The 27,000-nt window shown below is 39.1% G+C and overlaps 1 protein-coding gene across 6 annotated transcripts in view; it reads left to right on the top strand.

Moving 5' to 3' along the window:
* Nucleotides 1-13,131: 13,131 nt before the first annotated feature.
* LOC100442439 (protein FRA10AC1) overlaps nt 13,132-27,000 on the top strand; it is a 32,832-nt gene continuing 18,963 nt past the window's right edge. Inside the window, exons 1-8 of one of the 6 annotated variants that reach the window (XM_009245633.4) lie at nt 13,146-13,356; nt 13,935-14,054; nt 15,624-15,700; nt 17,342-17,437; nt 17,566-17,611; nt 20,802-20,878; nt 22,783-22,866; nt 23,416-23,500. In XM_009245633.4, the coding sequence (XP_009243908.2) occupies nt 15,624-15,700; nt 17,342-17,437; nt 17,566-17,611; nt 20,802-20,878; nt 22,783-22,866; nt 23,416-23,500 (465 nt within the window). In that variant the 5' untranslated portion in view covers nt 13,146-13,356; nt 13,935-14,054. Of the gene's footprint in view, nt 13,552-13,934; nt 14,055-15,623; nt 15,701-17,341; nt 17,438-17,565; nt 17,612-20,801; nt 20,879-22,782; nt 22,867-23,415; nt 23,501-27,000 lie in introns of all 6 variants that reach the window. The other 5 variants (XM_054522656.2, XM_024254162.3, XM_002820995.6 and 2 more) reach the window with 5 other exon arrangements.

Raw genomic sequence — 27,000 nt, 5'->3', positions numbered from 1 at the left:
ATAGATAGTGGTGATAGTAACACAACATTGTGAAAATAATTAATGCCACCGAATTGTCCATTTACAAATTATTTAAATAATAAATTTTGTGTTACATATATGTATATATTTTTTACCATAATTTTAAAAACCATCTTTTAATGTGGAGAGAAACCATGGCCAGAATGTGCTCTTGATGGCACCATGATTGAGGATCTGAAAGTCTTGTGGCCTATTCACATTTCAGCTCACTTACAAGCTGTATGATGTGAATAAGGTAGAGTTGACTGAGTTGGGGCATCAGTGACTGAAAGGGAGGAGACAATGGGAATTTCCAGGTTTCTGGCTTGAGCACCAGGGTGGACTGTGATGAGGAGAGACTGGCAAAGGAAGTGTTACCAAACCAAACTTGGGTCCCCTCGGCCAGTGCAGCAAAGCCAAACACTGACACTGAAATTTGCAGCAAGAAAAAGAAAGACATTTATTGCAGCGCACCAAGCAAGGAGAATTGGACAGCTAATGGTTAAGACCTGAGCTCCCAGGTGACTTACAAGCAAGGGTTTTCACAGGCAAGGGTACATTTCAGGAAAGTAGAAGTTGTAGGCAAAATCATAAATACCTGGAGGTTATACATTCATTTGGACCAAAAAGTGTGATATCTTCAAGCAAGAGCTTACAGGTCATAGGTGGATTCAGAGATTCCTTGATTTGCAATTGGTAAAGAAGCAAGGCTTTACCTAAAAACTTGGGGCCAGCAGAAAGGAATGTTAAGTTTTGGCCTGTAGGTGTGACGCTCTTCAGGCCCCTGAAGAAGAAAATTAGAACAAAGAATGGCAGTCAGAGTGTAGTCCTCAGTTTCCCCTTATCCAAGATCTACAGGAGAGGAGTCAGCATTTTCTATCTGATGGGGCTCCAGGTTTCTGAAAAACAATTCAAGGTGCTATCTTTAGTCTCTATAGGAAATGAAACATTCAGTGACTCTGGCTTACTTGGATGGCTCTTTTTTTTTTTTTGAGATGGAGTCTTGCTCTGTCACCAGGCTAGAGTGCAGTGGCACGATCTCGCCTCACTGCAACCTCCATCTCCCGGGTTCAAGTGATTCTCCTGCCTTAGCCTCCCAAGTAGCTGGAACTACAGGCCCCCGCTACTACGCCCAGCTAATTTTTGTATTTTTAGTAGAGACGGGGTTTCACCGTGTTGGCCAGGAAAGTCTCGATCTCTTGACCTCGTGATCCGCCCGCCTCGGCCTCCCAAATGCTGGGATTACAGGCGTAAGTCACCGCACCTGGCCTGGGGGACTATTGTTTAAGTTATGATTACCTTCTTGCTTTGTGGGTGATCCATTTACTTATCTAATTGCTGGTTGAAAGGTGCCTGGAATCTGCCTTGAAGGGATTCAAAACTTTTCCTTTATCTCTATGCTGGGGTTTGGGGCCTAGTCTTGCAGCCTAGTTCACATTTCAGCTCAGTTACTAGCTGTGTGACCATGGAAAAGGTAGAGGTGACTGAGTTGGGGCATCAGTTCCAACTGATGGCAGGCATCTAAGAGAGGCCCCTGCTCTGTCTCAGAAGTGGGGTTAGTTTGGAGCAGAAGGTAAGAGTTCAGTTTTTCTCATATTAAGTTGGAGACAGCAATGAGGAGATGTTAAGTGAGGAGGTGATTATGGGAGTCTGGAGCTCAGTAAAGACGTCTGGGCTGGAGGTATTAATATAAACTGGGACACATTGGCATGCAGATGGTCCTTTGAGCCATGGAAATGGCTGATAGCATAAGATAGAAAAGAACACCCAATCCCAGCCCCACAGAACAGCAGGGGCCTGAGAAGGCAGTCTCTGAAGAAGAGAACTGAGTGTGGGGTCATGGAGGCCGAGAGGGACTACTGGCCTTACTCTTGCCCTCTAGCCACTCCCTGTCCAGTAACCTGGGGTCAATTCAGCTGCTACTTAATTTTTATCACGTGAGAGGGCACCACCCAATACATAATGGTTCTGCTCATACACAGAATGTTTTCAGCAGCAACAGCATGACAGCATGCTTCTTCTTCTTCGTCTTCTTCTTATTATTATTATTTGAGACGGAGTCTCCCTCTGTCACCCAGGCTGGAGTGCAATGGTGCGATCTCAACTCACTGTAACCTCCACCTCCCAGGTTCAAGTGATTCTCCTGCCTCAGCCTCCTGAGTAGCTGGGATTACAGGCGCGTGCCACCACGCCCGGCTAATTTTTGTATTTTTAGTAGAGACGGGGTTTCACTATGTTGGTCAGGCTGGTCTCAAACTCCTGACCTTACAATCCACCCACCTCGACCTCCCAAAGTGCTGGGATTACAGGTGTGAGCCACCATGCCTGGCCGACAGCATGCTTATTGTCAGAAATTTTGCTAAATAGGATAGGATGCATAAGAACATTGCCAAGTAAAAAGCAAATCTGCACTTAGTGAGGACAACCTTTTATTTAAAAAGATTACTACAGGAGAGAAAGGGACTACTGCAGTAGGGGAAGTGTACTATTGCAATGGGGAAAATACTGAGACCTTAAGAGAGGGACTCTCTCTTGAACAGAGAAAAGTAACCAAGGCTAAAAACAACAGGGTGTGGGGAAAGGGAATTAAAGGGTGGCCTGATGGGATAGTAGGCCATACAATGTCTTACTCTGAGGCCAGCCTGTTCTCAGGATGGGCTGTGTGCTGGCTCAGGCTGGGAGTGGGGGTGGGCCAAAGTGCAGGGGCTTAGAGGAAGGAGAGAAATTGAACCAAAGTTTGGTTAACAAGCATTTTGTTCAATTGCTCAGTGGGGACAAGCAGTTCAGCTCATCATTTATCAGGTAAGGAATGAGAATTTGTTCGGTCTGTATCTAATTTTGCCATAGGTTAAACACAGGGCATCTGTTCATCTTATCTAAGTCATATGAGAAAGAGTCGTTCTGATGCAGAGCAGATGAGTCCCAAAATTGGGGCTTAGCAGGGGAGGGTTCTTGGCTTCACCCAGGAAAGAATTCAAGGGTAAGCTGGTGGTTTTAGACAGCAACTTTTATTGATGCGGCAGGCAGTGTACAGCAGCAGCAGAGGTACCAATGGCAGTGTGCCCAGAGTAGCAGCTCAAAGGCGAGTCTGCAGTCATATTTATATCCACTTTTAATTACATGCAAATTAAGGGGCAGATTATGCAGACATTTTTAGGAAAAGAGTGGTAGGTTCCAGGTCATCAAGTTGTAACTGAAAGGGGCTGTAACTTCAAGGTGTTGCCATGGCAATGGTAAACTGACATGGCACACAGGTGGGCGTGTCTTACAGAGAGGTGCTTCTGCTCTGTCCCTGTTTTAGCTAGTCCTCAATATGGTCCAGTGTCCAAGCACCACCTCCAGAGTTGAGTCCTACCTCCTACCTCAATTTTTTGCAGTAAGCTGTTTTCTAGAACATGCAAAAAAAAGGTTGGTGTGGGGGGATGGGAGGGGTTTACTTTACCCTTCTCTGTCTTCCAGAAGCAAAGGGCTTCAGTGAAATTCAATATTGTCAACGTGCTCTGAGATGTGAATTCCATCCCTCCAGTCTGGGTGACACCTTCATCTTCTCAACCAGCATTGATATTCCTGCCCAGGAACTTAAGAACTGCCCCTTGCTGTGGTCTGGGTCTCAAGGCTCTTTTCCTGGGAGCTTAAGACTTTTGACTTTTCCCTTGAAGGTGTCCGCATGCCTCCATGCCTGGCTTACCTGCAGCCTGTCTAACCCCCAAGAGATGCATCCGAGACAGCGTCATAACCTCTGCTTCCAAACAACCATCACTAAAGGCACAGTCCTGAGGGAAATGAATCATCGCCTTGGAAATTTGCAACCTATGGACTGAATTCAGCTCACAGAAGTGTTTTTTCCACAGGGTGTTTTCCTTTGATTTTTAAACTTGAATTAGATGCCCATATAAAAAATGAGGATACTGAATCTAAAAATCCAAATTTCTAACTTCTCCTGAAAAGTAGATTGCTCCAGCAGTTCTGGCCTGTGTTTCTATTGTATGTTCCTACACTGTTTAACAAAAGTTCTGACAATAAAATTTGTTATTTAAAAAGTTCTATTTATGAATACAAGTATTACTTTGAATGCTGTTACTTTTATACAGCCTAAGTGAGGAGGAGTACAAATTCCATCTTCTAATCACCACTGTTCCCTGAATCTATTCAGTCTTTTATATTTTCTGTGGGTGTTTAAGTATTTCTATTTCCTACCACCAATTGTCACTTTCAGTACTAGGACAACTAGCCAAAGAGATTTTACTTTTGGATAATTTGTTAATCAAGGCATCATTTAGAAAAATTACTTACTGTTTATTTCGAATTGCCTGACTACATAATAATGATGACATGTATCCTTAAACACATGACCTACTTCACTGTACATTTTACTTGATCATCCCAGTACACTCAGCATGGTCAACTTGGTGTTCATAAACTGTGAAATCATGTGATATGGTCAACTCCTACTTGGATCTTGCTTATACCTTATATAGAGAGAGGGGCTGTGGGGCATCACTGGTGAGTGTGGGAGGCCTGAAAGGAAGTCCTATATCTCCCTCTGCTTTGGATGCAAAGGCAGCGCAATTTGGAGCCCAGAGTTAAACTGTGGTTTCAGCATTGTGAACACAAGTGTAAAGTCCTGTCTCTAAAGCATTTTCCTGCTCTCTCTTAGGATTAGGGGCTCCTCCCTAGTGCCCCCATAGCTTTCTGGGCCTATTCCTATTACTGCCCACCCCATTGTATTGTAATTACTTGTTTCTGTGTCTGTGTCCTACCTAGAGGTGAGTCTTGAAGATGGGAATGATGTCTTTCCCATGATTATAGCCTCAGGCCCAGCGAGGCCTTGAGGAATGATCCAGAGACACAGCACTCTTCAACCTTGATTATTACAGTAGATCTCCCCACTTTGCATTTTCCTAAGTGAAGCATGAAACCATCATACCTGCAGATATTATATGACAGAAAATAACAGCATCAGTTTCCCGGTGATGTTTAGCATTCCTGGTTTCTGCCTCTCATCTCATCTGACCCGGTAAGTGTCTCCCTATCTCTTAATCACAAGGCTCCTTATCCACAACTGTCTCAGAGAGGGGTTTACCAGACATCCTGTCTCTGTTCTCATCTCCTGGGAGCAGGCCAAAAGTGACAATCAATTCATTTGGCTAATTGGTATACTGCTGTCTCTCCACTTTTGCCTCCCAATGTCCATTCCAGGCACAGGATTTGTGCAGTGCAACCTCTCTGGCAGCCTGCTCCAGGCATTTCCATAAGCAAGGGCTTGACCTTTGGCCAGCTTGCAGATCGCTATTGGGCTGCATCTCCATTCAAGGACCGAGCTTTACCATGCAGGTGTGGAGCTACCTTCTTCCAGATCTGAGCTTATAAATATACAGAAAGTGCAGGCTGACCTTGCCAAGTGTTCAAGGTCCGGGCACTTTCAGTCCTTTGGATGCTGACTAGAGTCTTTCTCAGCATTTACAGAGCTCCCGCGGGCCTCTGTCTCAATGCCTACGGGAAATTTGTCTTTGAGTATGTAAGCACTTATGTGGCATAATTTCCAAGGCCCCAGAAAATTCCACCTATCCACTTTCTAATCTGTTCTTTCATGCCTGAAGTTGCTTAAATCACCAAAACTTCCATTTACCAAAGTTTTAAAAACCCCTAGGAGCAATTAAGTTTTTTAATGTAAACTTTTTATTGACTATAACACTCATACATAAAAGAGCACAAATTATGGTTGTGAATGAACCACTCATGTAACCAACACCAGGACCAGAAACAGAACTTTGCCATGTCCTCAGAAGCCACCCCTTCTTCCTTGTATCCCTTTGTAGTCCCTTCCCCTCCCTCACCAGGGAAACCACTATCCTAACTCGGAACAAGATAGATTACTTTTGTTTGTTTGTTTGAATTGGCATATACAATTATAAGTATTTACCCTGTACAACATCTTGTTTTGAAGTACATATACAATGTGGAATGACTAAATCTAGCTAACTAATATATACATTACCTCACATAGTTGTCGTTTTGTTTATTTGATTTTGTCTTTTATATAAATGGGATTTGTTGTATGTACTCTTTTGCATATGTAATGCTTCTTTTGCTCAGCTCAATACTTGTGAGATTCATCCATGTTGTTGCACGTAGTTGTAGTTTGTTGATTTTTATCGCTGCATAGTATTCCACTGTGCAAATAAACCACGTTTTACTTAACTATTCTAATGCTGATGGACATTTGGGTTGTTTCTGGATTTTTATATGCAAATAGAGCTCTTATGAACATTCTTGTTCAGGTCTTTCAGTGAATACGTATACACTTCTCTGTTGGAAATACATTGAGGGTGGAATTGATGAAACCTAGGATAGGCACGATCAGCATTAGTAGGTACAAGGTACTATCAAACATCTTTTCCAAGGTAGCTGTACCAATTTACACTCCCATCACCAGCATATAAGAGTCACAGTCATGCCACATCTTCTCCAACACCAGATCTGTATTTTCCATTTAGCCATTCTGATGGGTGTGTAGTGGTAGTGGTGTGCTTACTTGATATTTATCTGATAACTAGTAAAGATGAGTGCTTTGTTTTATGTGCATTGGCCATTTGGCTTTCATCCGTGTATTTTCTGGTCAAGTCTTTTGAGAATTTTTCTATTAGGTTTCTGTCTTTTATGTAATAATTTTTTTTTTTCTTTGAGATCGAATCTCACTCTGTCACCTAGGCTGGAGTGCAGTGGTGCAATCTTGGCTCACTGCAACCTCTGCCTCCCACGTTCAAGTGTTTCTCGGGCCTCAGTCTCCCAGGTAGCTGGGATTACAGGTGTGTGCCACAATGCCTGGCTAATTTTTGTATTTTTAGTAGAGACAGGGTTTCACCATGTTGGCCAGGGTGGTCTCAAACTCCTGACCTCAAATGATCCACCCACCTTGGCCTCCCAAAGTGCTGGAATTACAGGCATGAGCAACCATGCCTCTTGGGCTGTCTTTCATGTAATGATTTTTAAAGATTTTTATATATTCTGATAATTTGTTGGATATACATATTGTAGATATTTTCTCCCACCCTATGTCTTAACTTTTCATTTTCTTAATAAAGTATTTTAAGTGAACAGAAGTTCTTTATTTTGTTTTCCTTACGATTAGCTCCCTATGTGTCCTATTTAAGAAAATTTTTCTTGCCCTAAGGAAGTTATCATATCATGAAGATATTTTCCTATATTTTCTTTGAAATTGACTTTTGTATACAGTGTGAGGTAGAAATCAGTTTTTTTTACTGTATTATTCAATTGACTCGGGTCTATTTATTGAAAAGACTATACTTAACCCTATACCATTAATCATAGGACTATATTATATATATAGGTCTGTTTCTGGACTGTATTTGAGAAGCAGTTAATTGTTAAACTTTTTCTAATTATTTTCTCAAGTAGGATTTATTACATACTTACTATGAACTAGGCATCACATTATGCTAAGCATTTCACCTGTATCATTTCATTTTAAATTTCATCAGCCCTCTATGAGATAGGAACTATTATTATCCCCGTTTATAGATGCGAAAATCAAACAAGTTGCCCAAGTTCTCCTAGCTAGTACATAGCAGAATGCAGGTCTAGTTGACTTTAAAGTATGGTTCTTTACTGTTTCGCAGAGCAGCCTTTGTGGAGGAAAGGAACGATAACATTTTGGGGGTTGGTGGGGGAGAAGTGACGGACAGGAGTGAGGACCTATAAAAAGATGAACAGGTGAAGAATGAAGAGGTAGAGTATGCTAAAAACGACATCTGCAAGCATCACACTTTTGCTTGGAAGAGGTATTTTAATTGTTTGTGTGTTTTGTTGTAGTGTCAAATCCCCATTTGAAGCCAACTTATCATTTCCCCAAGACAATGTCATTTTTTAGTCACCCCCTCCATTTTCATCAGGGGCACCTATGTTATTTCAGTGTCTTCAGTTTTGGAGGCACCTTTCACTTCTGTATCCTTTGTGCCCTATACCCAATGACTCATATCTTTTACCACTTATTTCTTCAACTCACTCTTAAATGAAATTTTCCGTTTCCATTCCCACCACTTCCTGTTCTCTATCTATATTGCCTCCTCTTTAAAACAATAGTGAACATTTAAGTGAACATTTAGTGAACATTTAAGTCTTACCACGTGCCAGGCAGTAGCCTAAACACTTTAAATGCAACGTTTAATTGATTCTCACAAGAATACTGTGAAGTAGTTACTGTCATTATTCCCATTTTACAGAAGACGATGAAAATTTGAAGAATGTTAAGTGATGCTCAATGCCACATAGCTGGTAAATGGCAGAGCCAGGATTTATATATAAATTTGATTTCAGATATCTACCAGTCCAAACCACCACTGTATTCTTTACAATACTTCCCTAGCTCTAAACTAATCTCTGCATCCTAGCATTGAAGAATGCCCCAAATCTAGCTCTAATCTCTCTTTCTGATCTTTCTTTCACTAATCCTTTTCAAAAATTCTTCTCCAGCTCAAGTGAGCTACTCAAATTCCTCTAAGGAACCTGTGGATATTTCCACCTCTAATCCTTTACCGAAACTCCCTTGCCTTGACTGCCCCCTCCTCTCATCTCCTCTCCTCTTAAGAGCTACATTTAAGTCATAGCTTAAGTCCCACTTCCTCTACAAAGCCTTTCCTGCCTCTTACTAATCCCTCTGTCTCTATTTATCTGGTACCTTTCCTCCATAAAAAAAGTTTCTAATTCTTTTAAGTATCACAAACCACCGTGGGCCTTGTTGAAAGGCAGTATGTATGGTGGTCAATAGCGTGAGCTTTGGGCTAGGCACTGTGGCTCACACCTGTAATCCCAGCACTTTGGAAGGCCGAGGTGGGAGTATAGCTTGAGCTTAGTAGTGTGAGACCAGCCTGAGAAACACAGTGAGACCCTGTCTCTACAAAAATTTTTTTCAAATAGCCAGGTGTGGTGGCAGCAGCCTATGGTCCAGCTACTCAGCAGGCTGAGGTGGGAAGATTGCTTGAGCCTGGGAGTTGAGGCTGCAGTGAGCCATGATTGTGCCACTGCACTCTAGCCTGGGCAACAGAGAGATAACACTCTCTCTCTACCTATCTCTATATATACATATATGTGTGTGTATATATATGTATATATTTAGTATTAGTACTCACATTGCTATAAAGAACTACCTGGGACTGGGTAATTTGTAAAGAAAAGAGGTTTAATTCACTCGCAGTTCTACAGGCTGCACAAGAAGCACGGCTGGGGAGGCTTCAGGAAATTTACAATCGTGGTGGAAGGCGAAGAGAAAGCAGACATGTCTTACATGGCAGAAGTAGGAGAAAGAGAGCAAAGAGGGAGGTGTTACACACTTTTAAACAACCAGATTTCTTGAAAATTCTATCACAAGACAGCACTAGGGAGATGGTGCTAAACCATTAGAAACCACCCCCATGATCCAGTCACCTCCCATCAGGCCCCACCTCCAACACTGGGGATTACAATTCAACATAAGATTTGGCTGGGGACACAGAGCCAAACCATATCACACACATACATATATATATATGGTGTGAGCTTTGAAGTCACTTATATTTGTGCCCCCATTTGCTTACTCATGACTCTGGAAGTGTTATAATTTTTTAAAAATCTGTTTTCTTATTGTAAAATAGGGATAATAATAGTACCTACTTCATTTGTTCAATAAATATTCTGAGTAACTATCATGTGTCTGGCACTGTGCTGAGCGCTGGGGATTCCACACTGAAAAAGAGAGGTATGCTTCCTGACATTGTGGAGCTTGCATCTCAGTGAGGGAAACAGGGCTAAATTATTGCTGTGTATGTAGCTAAGTGCAATGGAAAGTAATGTGCATATTATCAGTAATCCTATCTAGTCTGTGGGAGAGGTGCTCATGAAAGGCCTTTCCTTCACCTAAGTTGAGTTTTGAAGGATAAAGAGGAGTTAGGGAGGCAAACAGAAAGGGTTTAAGACCATTCCGGGTAGAGGAAATGGTAAATTTGAAGAGGTATGCATGTTGAAGAAACAAAGAAAGCCCAGCGTGGCTCCATAACATCAAATGTTATGGAGGTTAAGTGAGAGAGCAGATGGTTCTGGATATTTCAGTATATAACAAACAACCTCAAAGTCTTAGTGGCTTGAAACAATTATACTTCTTCTGATTATTAGTCTGCAATCTGGGTGAGGCTCAATGAAGTTACCTCATCTCTGTTCCACTCCATGTCAGCTAAAGAAGTAGAGTGACAAACCCAGGCTCTAACACCTTTTGCAACTTAGCCTCAGAAGGGTCTTAGCATTACTTCTACTATAGTCACTGACATGCCCAGATTCAAAGCTGTGGCCACAGGTATTAGCTTACAATAGAGAAGTGTCAGCATCAGATCATAAAAAGAACATGGAAAATGCAATCTTCTCAAAGACACACAGTATTAATAGAATGCACATTCAGCCAGGTGCAGTGGCTCATGTCTGTAATCCCAGCACTTTAGGAGGCCGAGGCGGGATCACTTGAGTCAGGAGTTTGAGACCAGCTTGGCCAACATGGTGAAACCCTGTCTCTACTAAAAATACAAAAATTAGGCAGGCATGGTGGCTCACACCTGTAGTCCCAGCTACTGGGAAGGCTGAAGCAGGAGAATGGCTTGAACCCGGGAGGTGGAGGTTGAGCTGAGATGGCACCACTATACTTCAGCCTGGGTGACGAAGTGAGACCCTGTCTCAAAAAAGAAAAGAAAGAATGCATATTTGTTGGGCGCGGTGGCTCATGCCTGTAATTCCAGCACTTTGGGAGACCAAGGTGGTTGGATCACCTGAGGTCAGGAGTTCGAGACCAGCCTGATCAACATGGTGAAACCCCGTCTCTACAAAAAAAATACAAAAATTAGTCGGGCGTAGTGTGTGCCTCTAGTCCCAGCTACTCCGGAGGCTGAGACAGGAGAATTGCTCGAACCCAGGAGGCGGGGGTTGGAGTGAGCCGAAATCACGCCACTACACTCCAGCCTGGGTGACAGAGTGAGACTCGGTCTTGAATAAAAAAAAGAATGCACAGTCATAGTTTATATCAGAATTATTACTTGGTATTATCACCACCATCATCACCCAACTTCCCTCATCCTCACCACATACTTAATATAGTATTTTGTTGCTTTGAGTTACATAGCATTAGTGCACATTTAAATTTTCATATCCATTGAAATAACATATTTTATAAATTAGGAACAACAGGTTCATCCATGTACTAGACACTTGGTATACGATAGAATATATTGTTGTACTTATTCCATACATTGTCTTTCTTACTAGTCAACCTTCAAGGATAAGGAGTTGCTGTTACATACCTGTAACCCTGATGTCTAGGGCAGTGTCCTGCCCAGAGTAGGCACTTAATAAATGTTTGTGTTTTTTATCGTTGTTGAGCTGTAATTGTTAACTTGAGATTTCCTAAGCAGGTAGGTTTTCTATCCTGTATTATTTCTGGTTCAGATCATGCAATCTATGCCTAATATATATTTTCTATTTACTCTTTTTCAGTAACTGCTGTCTCAAAGTAAAAAATGGAAATCTTTGCCTGAATGGACTGGTAGCAACAGATCTGAAATTCTTAGAAATGTTGGAACCAGAAGCTACTTCCCACACAATCCATGAAGTGGGGGAGAGAGAGAGAGAAAAGAGAGAAAGAGAGAGAGCGAGAAACTGGGTCTTACAGAGAGACAGAGACAATACTACCCAGTTCTCGACCCTCACCAGGTTTGTGGCTTTAGGTTCTGTGCCTCTCTTCCTCATGTGTAAAATGAGGCTAATAACACAGCAGTACAGGGTTGTTGGAAGAGTAAAACGAAGTAACAAACAAGAAGATGCTAGGGATGGTAGAAAAATGCTAATACATGTCAAATACGGATAGAAAGGAAATTGGATATGAGGTATAGGTCTGTTTAGTTTTATTAACAATAAAATAATTATATATTTAATATATTTACCAAAAAAGAAACTGCTTGACAAAGTAATTCCATATACTATACCGTCGAATTGTAAGGCTTCCTGTTGCTTTCACTTTTTTTAGTAAAAGTTTTTATTGAAGTATAATCTGATTACATTTTGGAATAAGTTAATTTACAATAATTTAATTTATCTTATAGCCTTTTAAGATCACATTCACTGCAATGGGTAAAGCAGAATGTATCTATAATTTATTGTCAGGGTTAGAGACTTGAACTGATAAGGATATCGTTATCTACTGTTTAGGGCAAAAGATGTAAAATGAGTGTGCATTAAGTGCCAAGGTTTTCTCTAAAAAGGGCCCACTGTAAACACCAGAAGCGTGCCAGTTCAATTCAACAAATATTTAATTAGCACTTGTGATTTCCAAGGCACCGTTTTGGGTACTGCGAAGGAAGCAAAAATGAATAGCTGCTAATGCCAGCGAGAGACAAGACATGAACCAAGCAACTAGACTGGAAAGAGTGGGGCGTCGTGATGTAGAAAAGGCAAAGCACAGGAAGAACCTAGTGGCGCTTAAAATAATCCAACTTTTCCTGCCTTTTTTCTTCTTCTTTTTAAGATTCTATTTTGGATCCCTTTTCGCATGTGCCAGGTCGCTTGTCGGCAGAGAATCCTCAACCCTGAGAAATCTCTCCTCCCTATTCTTTCTTTCCTCACAAATTCGATGAGCTCTTCTGCCATCAGCACTGCTTTTGGAATGGTATCTATTGTGTGGGTGGCGAAACGATGGAAAGATATTTTTGTTCTAATTATGAGAACTGTTTTACTGGGGGAAGGAGGGAGAGGCTGATCTGAAGCGCTGATGATGTGCTCTGCGAGGATCCTCCGAGGTGGCGTTACTAAGGTTACTAGAGAGAGGACGGCAGGTGATAGGCAGGGTAAAACAAAATATATTTTCAAATAAGAGGCGTGGGCTAAGCAGCAAGCAGTGCCAGCAGTACTAGATGCCGGATTCCCTAGAGGGGAAAGGAAGGAGGCCCAGGGAAAAACTGGGAGCCGCGACTTGGCAAAAGCTGGAAGCCTCTTCGTCCCTTTCCGGGCCGTTTCTCCCCCTGCCCTTGTTTCCCGGAGCTGTTCTGGCTGTAGCACAAGATCGGCGCACTCGGGGGACGGTGCCATTTAGATGTAACACGTGGCCGTGTCGGACCGGAAGTGGTGCCCAGTCGCGACCCGTAGGGAGAGGCGGGTTGCGGGCGACGGCGGCGGCGGCGGCGGTGGTGGTGGTGGCGAGGCTGCGCGGCCGGGCGCACGGGACCTGTCCTGCAGCGGCTCTCTCAGGCCGTGGGTCGTCGCTGCAGCTGCCGGGAAAGAAGGAAACGACGACTCCGGGGGCGAACTTGGCAGGGAGGAAGGGAAAGGGTGTGTGAGGAGGGCTGTGGGTATATTTGGCGTCAGGGAGAAGGACCTCAAAACTTGTTTTTCATATAGTACTAGTTGATCGTCGGGTTTTGTTTGGTTTTGGTTTGGTTTTTTTTTGGATGACAGATTCTGGAGACACCTGGCATCTCCGTTTTTGAGTTTCTCCCTCTGTTGTCATTTGATTCGTAGCCTGAAGTGAGTGAGAGCTTTTTAGTTCAACCAGTGAGTTAAGATAGGTATGGGTTGGATGGAGCGGCCAGCGAATAAAGAAATGGGAGAGTGGGAGCAAGAGTAGGAAGTGGTGTCCTGGGGCGAGGGACAAGATGATGATGATGATAGTTAACATTTACTGGGTTTCACTATACAAGACACCGTTAAAACCCTTTAGATGAGGCAACTCTTCTAATCTCCATTCGTATGAGGTCAGCCATCTTACTAGCCTCTTTTTATAAAGGAGGACACTGAGGCTTGGAAAGGTTAAGGAACAGGCCCAAAGAAAGACAAATGAAAAGTGCAGAGCCAAGCAGTGAATTCTAGTAGGCTGATCCTAGAATATATCTCTAAACTCCACACTACAGCTGTCCCCCATCAAGATGTAAAGAACGTGAGAACATAGGACAAAGAGTGAGAGGACAATATGGCTTGAACAGATGTGATAAGACAGCTGGAGTTGACCTAAAAAAGGGTGTAAAATCCAGGTGTGTAAGGCAATAACAGGCGTAAGGGAGGGTAGAGTTGGAACTGTGGCTTTCAAACCTTCATCTCCAACCTTAACTAGCATCTTCCTATCTAGGGTTTTAGTGGGACAGAGAAGAGAGGTATATACCCACACACCTAAGTTTGAAAATGGAATTACAGACTTTAAAGGTTATTTAAAGATTTAAACAACTTAAAGATTATTTCATGTAGCTACCTTATTTAATAGATGAAGTCCAGGGAGATGAAATGACTTATTCGAGGTAGCCAGGACTAGAAACATGTCGTTTGTTCTAGATCCAATGCAATGAAGTTTAGGGAGTTCTTTCCTCTTTTTCCAGCTGCACTTAGTGTCGTTATATTAGTTTTAACAATTTGATGTATCATTTAACCTGGACTGTTCTTTCCAGCCGTGTGAATTAGTTATTTATGACATCAAATAGTCCATCCATCCGTCTTAGTGTGTGTTACAAATTCAGTGCAAAGCTGGAACTAGGAGCTTCTTCCAATACAATTGAGTGGCAACTGAGGTCTTCCAGCATTTCTAAGAATTTCAATTCTAAAATGAAGTCCCAGCATTTTGGGATGCTGAGGTGGACGGATTGCTCAAGCCCAGGAGTTTGAGACCAGCTTGGGCAACATGGCGAAACCCCTTATCTACAAAAAAAAATTTTTTTCAGTTTGCCAGGTGTGATGGTGCACTCCTGTAGTCTCAGCTACTTGGAGAGGCTGAGTGGGAGGATTGATTGAGCCCAGGAAGTTGAGGATGTTGTGAGCCATCATGGCGCCACAGCACTCCAGCCTGGGCAATAGAGCGAGACTCTCCAAAAATAACTGGATAAATAAAATGAAACAAGAGAAAGCTGACTAATCCAAAGGGCAAGGTGGTTTACCTTAAAGAAACTCAAAAGAAAATGGAAATCTCTACATATGTTGAAAAAGATTACAGGAAAATTTTCATCAATTGATGATGTACTGTTCACAAATACTGTAATTCTCCTGGAATATAGTAAATCATATTCCAGAGAGGAAATTTGGAGTAATTGAAATTGTGGGCACAAGAATCAAGTAGAGCAGATTAGCCACTTACTGGATTTGTAAATAGATTTACTTAACTTTGATTACTTCATTCCTAAATGAAGATAACTTTCTAACTTGCAGAATTAGAAGTGTTGTTTGTAAAGTATTTAACACAATGTCTGGAACAAAGTTGGTGATAAACACACAGTGATTATTACTATTCTGAATCAAAAGTGAAGCATTGCTAAACCTGGTAAGCAGTCACTGCAACTTCTAGGCCTGGTTTTCAGTGAAAAGATCAAAGAGTAGCCTTCTTTGTTCACCTAATGATAATTAAGGGTGAAGAATGTTGATGCATTTCCTGAAAGGTATGTCTCTTATTTAAAAGCGAATGAAAGTTTTAGATGGCTAGATGGCCTGTGAACAGGAATCTGCCCACAATGATCCTTTAAAACTATTGTGGCTGTTTAAGGTAACTTATTTTTGAATTATTGTTTCCTGGACAATTGGCAACGTAGATTCTAAATAGCTGACTTTGTACTCCTTTACAGATGCATGGTCATGGAGGCTACGATTCTGATTTTAGTGATGATGAACACTGTGGAGAATCCAGCAAAAGGAAAAAAAGGTAAGTAATTTTTTTTTATTGATCAGTTTTTCACATCCTTTCTAGATTAATATGAAGTATAAATAAATAAATAGTGAAATTTTTGAATTGTGTTTACATGTGAAGACAATTGCTCTAGTGAATGAATTTTTGTTCATTAAGCTAACACATTGATTAAAAATTGGAGAACAATTGTGGGAAAAATAAAACATTAATTCTGCAAAGGGGTTTATTGAAAGGGAAAGAAGAGTTTCAGATTTCTGGAATCTTTTCAGAAATCAGTGAAACCTTTTCATTACACATATTTTTCATTCAACTGTCAAGGACTGTTTATTTGCAAATGTTGTAGCTCAGAAGGGGCTTGAATGGTGCTCTCTTGCCATTACTTGCTTTCAAAGTGAAGTTAATATGGAGGATGAAAGTACAATGCAGCACAGTTCTTACGGATACATGAATGAGCAGACTAAGAGGTCACGGGAAGAAACTCAAGGAAGGTTTTATTGAATTGCAAGAGTCAAAAACTCTTAGCACATAAAGCCTGTGCATTATAAGCAGGATACGTCTTGGTGGAACTGCTGTGCGTAGGAGCATTGTTCTTAGCTTTCAGTGCATAGAAACTCAGTTTTATACTTTGACTCAGGAGTGGTTGACTGATGTATACTAACCAAACTTACACACCAGGCTGTTGACTGATTTTTGCTAAGCAAAGGTATAGAAATTGGCTTATTATTTCACACTGAGAGCAATATATTAGGCATACTAACAGGGTCTGAACATTTTTATAGGATACTCAGTCTCAGCAATAAAGGATAGTACTCATTATAATAAATTACATTTTTGATGCTTTACATTTTCTAGATTTTTCATTCAAAAATACTACTTTGTAAGAATAGAATTTGAGCAAATCTAGTTGGATACTCTGCTCCAGGATTATATTCATCACTATAACTAGGGCTGACAGTCTATGGCAGGGTGTCCCATCTTTTGGCTTTCCTGGGCCACATCGGAAGAAGAATTGTCTTGGGCCACATACTACAGTGGAGCACACACAATTGTGAATCTGTTGGTTCACACTGTTGGCCTGAAGCAGTGCTGGTCCTGCATAAAATACACTAATGATAGCCGATGAGGTTAAAAAAAATGTGAAAAAGTGTCTTAATGTTTTAAGAAAGTTTACAAATTTGTGTTGGGCCACATTCAAAGCCATCCTGGGCCACATGAGGCCCATGGGTTGGATGAGCTGGATCTGTGGTTTGTGTTCTCTATAATCAGCCTTGCTTTTTGCGTATTATTAATTACCAAAAACTTCCTTATCACTATGTTACAGATAGAGAAATGAAGAAACAAAGAGATAAATAATTGAATCTTATTAAGATTAAGGTAGTAATTGACAGAATTAGGATTTGAATCAGGAACCTAGGTGATATGACACTAGAGTCCATGCTTTTGTTAGTTTCATCTTCCCCGTGTTATAGATATTAAATAATGTTAAGGTATTAATTAAGCTATTTAAGGAAATGTAAAATATCTCATTAAAGATCAGTGAGTCTTCTTAAAGTTAAGACTTACATTCTTTAAAGTATATTCCAATTTTGAAAATATAAAGAATTAGAAAATAACCTTTGAAAACAATGAACTCTTATTTTCTTCTTAATATACCAGGACAGTTGAAGACGACTTACTGCTCCAAAAACCATTTCAGAAAGAAAAACATGGAAAGGTGGCCCATAAACAAGTTGCAGCAGAATTGCTGGATAGGTATGGCATTTCAGTGTCAATTCTGTTTCTTGGTTTAAGTTGCTTCATCAGCTACGGACTAGGGGATTTGATTATGTTAATTTGAATAGAAACATTTTGAATTGTCTTAAAAAAATTTGTTTTAACAGGGAAGAAGCAAGAAATAGAAGGTTTCATCTCATAGCTATGGATGCTGTATCCTTTTTTTATTTCCAGATTTTTATAACTAGAATATTTTAAAATCTGCTTTTTTGTTTTATAAAATCTTGTGAAGTCAAATAGGCTTTTTTATTTTTAAAGATAAGTATTTAGTGATGTAGGATTTTGCCATTTATACTTTTGGGTACAATTCTCTTTTGCTAATATATAGAAAGATTTAGAGACAAAAATAATAAAACATATTACTAGTAGTCTATAAATAGGTTTATAAAGTACATGAATCTGCAAATATATTTTCCAAATTGTTTTTTCAAGCTTTCAACATTTCCTTTTCCTATACTTATCTTTAGTCTCATTTTAATTTATTCTTTTCCTACCTGGTTCTTTGCTATTTAAGGTCTCTATAAAACTTGTATTTAAAATTAGGTCTATCCAGCCTGTCCCTGGATCTAAGGAAAAAATAAAAATAAAATGAGGCCTGCACGTGGACTGTCCTCAGGCCTGCCATGGCTTTTAATTTTTAGGTATGACTTAAAGCTATCTTTAAGATAAACCCTGCTTCCTGGTTATAGCCATTTGTCAACTCAGTTTTTTAATAAGACTGGCTGATGACACTAACTGCTACACTGGCCATCCATACTGCTGTTGAGAATATTGGAGAATTTAAGAGATACCAAGCAAAAACTGAAGTATTTTGGGGTATTTATTGCTGTGATCAGAATTGGGAGAAGGAGACAGTGTCAATTTGATACGCCCCCTACCTGTAATCATCTGTTTCACTGTGCTATTCCAATATTTTTCTATTAAGTTATAGAAGTACCATTGTGTCACTAATTGATTTATTCTTCTTATCTCCTAACCCAATAGCTAGCTTTTCCATGGATCTCATCTGCCATTTGTTCCTTTAGCATTTAAACATTTGCTCTGCCTTCTCTGACACCTACTGCATTGGGGGCACCTAGTTATAGCCTGGTGAGAGTGAAAGTATGGGTACTCTTTTTTCTGGCATAGGTGGAGTTGGAGCCACAGTTTTTTTTTGTTTGTTTTTTGTTTTGTGTGTGAGGATTTATTTTATTTTATTTTTCTTTATTTTATTTTATTACTTTAAATTCTGGGATACATGTGCAGAATGTGCAGGATTGTTACATAGGGTATACATGTGCCATGGTGGTTTGCTGCACCTATCAACCCGTCACCCTCACCCTTCCCTGCCCACCGGCTCCAGTGTGTGGTATTCCCTTCCCTGTGTCCATGTGTTCTCATTGTTCAGCTCCCATTTATGGGTGACAACATGTGGTGTTTGGTTTTCTGTTCCTGTGTTAATTTGCTGAGGATGGTGGCTTCCAGCTTCATCCATGTCCCTGCAAAGGACATGATCTCATTCCTTTTTGTGGTTGCATAGTATTCCATGGTGTATATGTACCATATTTTCTTTATCTGGTCTATCATTGATGGACATTTGGATTGGTTCCATGTCTTTGCTATTGTGAATAGTGCTGCAATAAACACACATGTGCATGTATCTTTATAATAGAATGATTTATATTCCTTTTGGTATATACCCAGTAATGGGATTGCTGGATCATATGTTATTTCTGGTTCTAGATCCTTGAGGAATTGCCATATTGTCTTCCATAATGGTTGAACCATTTTACATTCCCACCAACAGTGTAAAAGTGTTCGTATTTCTCCACAGCCTTGCTAGCATTTGTTGTTTCCTGACTTTTTAATAATTGCGATTCTGACTGGGAGCCACAGTTTTCTCTGGGTTGTTTGACAAGAGTAGAGTAGTTATTGTCTCAAAGTTGTCTTGCTAGGCTGACTTTTCATCATTTGGTTAGAGAGAACAGGCTTTTGTTGACGATTTTTTAGTCCGTGCCTGTTGGTGTTTCCAGGTTGTCACCTTCTTTGCCTCCAATTCTAGGATATATGAGACAAAAAGAATACCTAGGGAACTCGCTATCATGTCATACCGTAGGTCTTCAGGAGGTCCCTAGCGGGGTGCCTTCTTCCCTCCACCTTTTAGAGTCTTTATGTTTGATATATAATGTACAAGGATTTTAGTTGTCGTTAGTATGAGGAATAGGGAGAAGTACATCTTTGCCTACTCCATCTTCCCGGAAGCAAAAGTTCCACCCACCACCTGTTCTTGTACATAAAATTATATTGGAATACAGCCATGCTTCATTTATATGTTGTCTTTGGCTGCTTTCATGCTAAAATGGCAGAACTGAACATTTGCAACAGAGACCATATGGCTTGCAAAGCCTGAAATATTTACCATCTGGCCGTTTGCAGAAAATGTTTGCTGACCCCAGCTCTAATAAGTTACATGACTTGCCATGGTCATGTGACCAGTTAGTGGTAGATCAAGAGCTAGAATCCAGATCTCCAGGTATTTGGTTTTTCTGTCTCTCTCTCTTTTTTTTTTTTTCCCTGGAATATTAACTGGTTTGTTACAATATGGAAATACCACAATCTGATTAAATTGTCTATTAGTACACATTATGATCAGTTAAATTACTATATATGTTTAATGTAATAGTCACAGAGAGTATTGTAGAAGGCGAGGTTAACTATTATGTACATGTTTGGCTCTAGAGAGAGTGCTGTTGAGCTTTTTAAAACGAAAAGTAAAATGTTCATATATTTTGTTACATTGCTTTGAAAGTAAACATGGCATTTTATTCTTTGAATTTAAAAGACTATAAAAATTGATTTTTTATATTTGCTTTTTTTGAAAGTTTAATGTTGGGATTTAATATTATAAAAGTTGCATCTTCTATTTAGAGGCTTTATCATTACTAAAATAGATAAATTATATTTTATGATAATGAAAGATAAATTCTACTCTACTTTTAGAAACTATAATTTTTAAATTTTTCGTATTGTGATTATTAGAATGAGTGGTGGTAGGAGACTATATGCAGTTCAGCGATAGAATAAGAAGCTCTCTTTCTTCCCAGATGGAGATATATTTTTATCACAAGAGTAGTATATGCTTGAAAAATATTCAAAAGAAAGCCTGTGCTTTACAATCTTCACATTCAACAATTTAATATATACCCTTCTAGATTTTCTGAATGTATAAGCATGTATATAGTATGTGAATATTTTTAAAAAGCTAAATAGACTCATATTATGCTTTTTTTACCCCCAATCAGCAATATATTATGACACCAAACAGCTCCTAAGAGAATAAAATCCTTAATTTTTTGCATTTCAGTATCAAAGACATACAAAGTTTGTAAATGACTATATTTTATACTATGGTGGCAAAAAAGAAGACTTCAAGCGTTTGGGGTAAGTATCAGGAAGTTTACATAGAAAGGAGTGTGGGTTATGGAAAACTTTAAAGACCCACAGCTACTGTGCCTTCTGATTCTGTCATTCTTCCCTGCTTTCTATTTCGGTTTGCCTTTTTTTTTTTTTTTTTTTTTTTTTTTAAGATGGAGTCTCACTGTGTCGCCCAGGCTGGAGAACAGTGGCTTGATCTCGGCTCACTGCAACCTGTGCCGCCGTGGTTCAAGCGATTCTCCTACCTCAGGCTCCTGAGTAGCTGGGATTACAGGCTCCTGCCACCATACCTGGCTAATTTTTGTATTTTTAGTAGGGACGGGGTTTCACCATCTTGGCCAGGCTGGTCTTGAACTCGTGACCTTGTGATCCACCTGCCTTGGCCTCCCAAAGTCCTGGGATTACAGGCGTGAGCCACTGCACCTGGCCCCAGTTTCTTTTTTATATTATAAGGTAGAGATACCATCTACAGCTCCTGAGTAGCTCTTCATGAATCCCATTTTTTTGGACAGGCTTCAGGTAGACTCTTTACCTGCTGAGCCGGGCACAACCCTGGTGATAAAAGGATATGTGAAGAATACTCATGTGTCTTCTTGGCAAGGATCTTTGAAATAAGGAAATTTTTATACCTTGATGTTTGGGATTGCTTTTTAAAAGATAGGTAAACAAGAACTCTCACTCTAGCATTTCTTGCACATCAAAGACCTTCCCATGTTTAAGGCTCTTCTATCAGAACTTGTTTTTTGTTTTGTTTTGTTACATTTTTATTTTTATTTCAATAGTTTTTGAGGTACAGGTGGTTTTTGGTTGCCTGGATAAGTTCTTTAGTGGTGATTTCTGAGATTTTAGTGCACCCATCACCCGAGCACTGTATGCTATACCTAAAATGTAGTCTTTTATCCCTCACCTCCCTCCCGGCCTTCCCCTGCATTGAGTCCCTAAAGTCCATTATATCAGTCTTTTGTCTTTTCATCCTCATAGCTTAGCTCCCACATATAAATGAGGACATACGATATTTGATTTTCCATTCCTGAGTTACTTCACTTAGAATAATGGCCTCCAGCTCCATCCAAGTTGCTGCAAAAGACATCATTTCATTCCTTTCTATGGCTGAGTAGTATTCCATGGTATATATATACATATATATACACACCACATTTTCTTTATCCACTCATTGGTTGATGGGCACTTTGGTGGGTTCCATAGCTTTGCAATTGCGAATTGTGCTGCTATAGTGTGTGTGGGTCTTAGAACTTCTTAGTTTTATGTGAGTTTTTTTTTTTTTTTCCCTCTAACAATTTTCTGAGTTGGTAGGGCTCTGAGAAAATTTCGTACCACCTCATTTACCCCCAATTTATCTCCCCTATCAATGTATCCTGTATCTCCCAACAATCACTTTTTTTTTCCTTTTTTTTTTTTTTTAACCCCCAGACTGTTAGCATTTTATTTTGAAAGGTCAATCCCTTTGGCTTTCTTCCTCCTTTACTCAGTCTTCTACCTAGGAAACTGTAGTAAAAAGAGATATGGAAAACTTTTCATAATTTTTAAAATTAAATCTCAGCAGAGTGGTTGGTTAGATTCTGAAACTTATTTTCATTCACTTTATTCATTTAGTGTTTAGTCAGGTTTCTCATTCTAGCTTTGGTAACTTAGCACCATTTGTATAATTGAAACCAATGCTACAGGCAGGTTCCTTATCCATTTAACTTGCTTCTGTAGTAGTATTTTTTATAAGTGCCTTTTGAAAATACTGAAATATTTTTATAAATATGTGAACAAATATATACTCACCAAAAAACTATCTTCATGTATTATATTTTTAATAAAATTTTCTAAAACTCACAGAGCTATTTAACTTAAATTTGACTACTTTTATTTTTGTATTAAATTGAAAAAGTTCTGTTTTCCAGGGAAAATGACAAGACAGACTTGGATGTTATACGAGAAAATCATAGATTCCTATGGAATGAGGAGGACGAAATGGACATGACTTGGTAATTAGCCATCAGAGGCATAATGCATCAAATGCTTTAGTCCCGTTTCTCCTGTTTTCTGAGCTGTTTTTTAGTCAAGGTGTTCAGCCCCTTCATAGAACAGTTCTGAATCAAGGACATAAAATCATGCCTAGGATTATTTGGTTCTTTTGGTAATTTTTGGCAGTTTTAACTAACTTCTCATTGTTTGACTTAGTCTTCAAAAAAATAACATTCTTTTTTACAGTATTGTGTGTTATCTTGTAATATGTTATTATATGCTGCTGTTTTGGAAAAAAGTCATACCTGAAAATGTTTTTTTAAATCCAAACATTACAAAGGGTAAACAGTGAAGAGTGATCCTCCTTATTTGTGACTGTCAGTTCTCCAATTTCCCTCCCTGAGTGAACCACTTTTAATAGTTAATATCCAGATATTCCATGCACATGTAAGTAATAATTCTCTTGAAACATTAATATTTATGTAGTATGTATTCTTTGACATCACTTGAAAGTAGCAAACCATGGTTGAGTTTCTAAATGTATAATATTTGTATTTTCATGGGTCTAGGGAGAAGAGACTTGCTAAGAAATACTATGATAAGTTATTTAAGGAATACTGCATAGCAGATCTCAGTAAATATAAAGAAAATAAGGTATGCTTTCCACATATTTATGGAAAGAGGTTCTTATTCAAGTAAAATATTAACTTTTATTATACTGTCATGCCCCACATTATTCTTTTAAAGATGCTAATTCTAGACTCAGTTGTCCTGCATTTATGATGTGTCATTTGGACCATTTAACCTCTGCAGCTGTGGAGTTTACAAAAGGCCTATGGAAATTTATGAAGGACAAGGATGCTTTTTTTTGTTTGTGAGCTGAGGCATGAAAAGTCTAAAATTAAACACAAGTGGATATTGGATCCTGTTTCATCCTGACTCTAGTCTAGAGCCTCTAGTGATTGTAATGAATGACTTAACTCTACAGAATAATGTCTTATTTCACAGATGATGTTTGAAATTGATAGATTTTAAAAATTGATTACCATTTATAGAGATCCAGATGCACATCTTCTATTACATAAATGTCTATTCTAGTAAAATTAACATTTCAATCAGTGCTAATTAGTAATGGCAGATTTCCTTTCCCACTTTACATCTTACTTTAGTTAATATTTTTATTTTTGGTTGGGCGTGATGGCTCATGCCTGTAATCTCAGCACTTTGGGAGGCTGAGGCAGGAAGATTGCTTGAGGCCAGGAGTTTAAGACCAGCCTGGGCAATATAGTGAGACTTTGTCTCCACAAAAACTAAAAAAAATTAGCCGGGTGCAGTGGTGCATGCCTATAGTTCTAGCTACTTGGGAGGCTGAGGTTAGAGGGTCGCTTGAGTCCAGGAGTTTGAGGCTGCAGTGAGCTATGATCGTGCCACTGCATTTCAGTGTGGGTGACAGTGAGACTCTTAAAAAATAAAAATTTATTTTTATTTCTATCTCAAACATCAAATTATAGCTGGAAAAGGTGACCCAGGAGCAGATCTCAGTTAGAAATGTGAGAGGAGGGAATGTTGCATAAATATGTGTTATAGATACTGTATATTTGTATTAAGAAAAAAACCTATTTAAAAAGCTATCTTATATTTATCTATCATGAAGATTTATTTGTCATTTAAATCATTTGATCTCATTAGAACCAGGGTTGATTTAATAATTTTTTCAGTAGTGCCTTTAATATGTGTGTTGCTTCACAGTTTCTTATAGAAAATAGTAATAATGTTCATTTTGTATACCATATTTATAAACCCGTGCACTTAATATATCCCGAAAACTTCTGTTTCTTATGAACTAGTTATGGACTCTGGTTCACAGCTGCCTTCTCTGTACCACATCTGGTTCAAAAAGCACCACAGTAATTGGAGTTACTTGAAGTTACTCTATTGTAAATCAAGTGTGAAAATTATGTCTTTCTAGGAGCATGTAACAAAGGAGATTTTTCAGCCCTGGCTTATTTATGGATTGTTCTTAAGTTGTTGTTTTTTTCTTTTTTTCATTTATTTTTCCCCACCTCCTAATACCATCATAATTCTTCAGTATTTTGTTGTTGTTGTTCAGTATCTATTGAAACTGGACTAGGTACTATGGATTAATACATGGTGACTACTTTTCAGAAAAAGCTAGTCTAGTTGAGGGGAGAAAATATACATAAATAAAAATTAAATATTTGAATTCTCAATTTTTAAAAAAGGACATCACTAGAAATCGTACTTTAAAGAAAATAATCTTGAAAAAATGTGTATTTTCCTGCTAGAACATGGTGAGTGATTGTACATGAGAGTAAATGCAGCAAGAAATCAGATGTGACTCAAAGATTCTGACCATGGATGCTGAGAAAAATACAGAATTTGGAGGGGGATTTTTTTTTCTGGGGGGAAGATAGTGAGTTTGGTTTTGGCATACCATGTTTGAGGTGTTGGAGAAAGAGTAATGCCTTTGGTTCCCTCACTAGGATGCATTTTCTCTTCTCTTTATTTATACAAAGACAGTGTATTATTCACTTAATTAAAACCAGCTCCTAATATATATAGTAGATACTTCTAGAGCATTTTTAGTGAATTTCCACCTTTGCCTCTTACTCCTATTCCTTTCTTTATTGCGTTTCCCCTTTTTAGTTGGATCAATGTATCAATTAGGATTAGGTCCAGTTGCAAGGACAGAGACGACTCCCCGAAAAAAACCACTGGCTTAAATGAGCTGGAAAGTTTATTTTTCTTATACATAAAAGTTCAAGTCCATGGTCATAAAGTCAGAATCCTTCTTGTTTACTGCTTGCGTACGTGACCTCATTGTGATGAGTGCAGAGTGAGAAGAAAAGGAGGCTCAGCACCAAATCCTGAATAACTTCAGCTTTAATCCAAACTAGGACATTTATGTCAGGAAAGAATATACTATCTTTAACTAGTAGGATATAATGTAATTTGTTTTGTTACATTTATTATTTCCTCATAAGATTATAATCTTCTTGGTGACACACTATTTTAATAATCACTTTTTATCCTCAGTGGAATGCCAAGCCCAATAGGTAGTTGCTTAATAAGTTATCTGTTGAATAGATTAATGAATGAAGAAGAAAGTTTGGAAACTATTGCTGTTACAACTTGGCTGTGCTTCAGTAGACATCCTAACATATGTTGGATGGCAAGCAATCTCCACATACATATATAGGCTGAAAAATAGAATTAAACAGAGTTATCCTGAAATTTTATTTTTTCCCCTAGATTTGGAGGATTTTATTTTTGTTGGGTTTTAATCAGAATATTTTGAAATATTTTGAGCCTTTATTTGCATTTAAAATACAAAATTGCCAAATTCAAGTAATAGATTGATGATTTTTTTAAAATATAATTGAAATTGCCAGGCACAGTGGCTCTTGCCTATAATCCCAGTACTTTGGGAGGCTGAGGTGGGAGGATAGCTTGAGGCCAGGAGTTCAAAACCAGCCTAGGCAATATAGTGAGACCTTGTCTCTATAAAAAATAAAATTAGCCAGGCAGGGTAGCACATGCCTATAGTCCTAGCTTTTCAGAAGGTTGAAAAAAAAACCACAACAAACTGAAGTTAGCAAGGCATTGAACACTTTATCTGAATCTTCTGTCTTACTATAACAATCCGGTGAACTTAAGGTTGTTACTATTTCCATTTTTATACATGAAGAGGAAGTAGAGAAGTTAGGTAACTTTCCCAAGGTTAAGACCTAATGAGTGACAAGAGCTTCTTGAGTTGGGTACAGGTATGCATGTTTCTAGACTGGAGTGGTTTTTTGTTTGTTTGTTGTTTTATGTTGTTGTTGTTGTTGTAGTTTTTGTTTGTTTTGAGACAGGATCTTGTTCAGTTGCCCAGGGTGGATGGAATGCAGTGGCATGATCATGGCTCACTGCAGCCTCCACCTCCCAGGTTCAAGTAATCTTCCCGAGTGTATTTTTTGTTTGCTTTTAATTTTTAGAGCATTTTTAGGTTTACAACACAATTGAGCAGAAAGCACAGAGTTCCCATATACCCCCTGCCCTCATACATGCATAACATCCCCTACTGTCAGCATCCCACACCAGAGTGGTACATTTGTTACAATCAGTGAACCTACATTGATACATCATTATCA

This window comes from Pongo abelii, chromosome 8, assembly GCF_028885655.2.
Source record: "Pongo abelii isolate AG06213 chromosome 8, NHGRI_mPonAbe1-v2.0_pri, whole genome shotgun sequence".
Classification (NCBI taxonomy): Eukaryota; Metazoa; Chordata; class Mammalia; order Primates; family Hominidae; genus Pongo; species Pongo abelii.
Note: the sequence above shows the minus strand (reverse complement) of the source record. Positions and strands in the feature narration are given on the sequence as shown.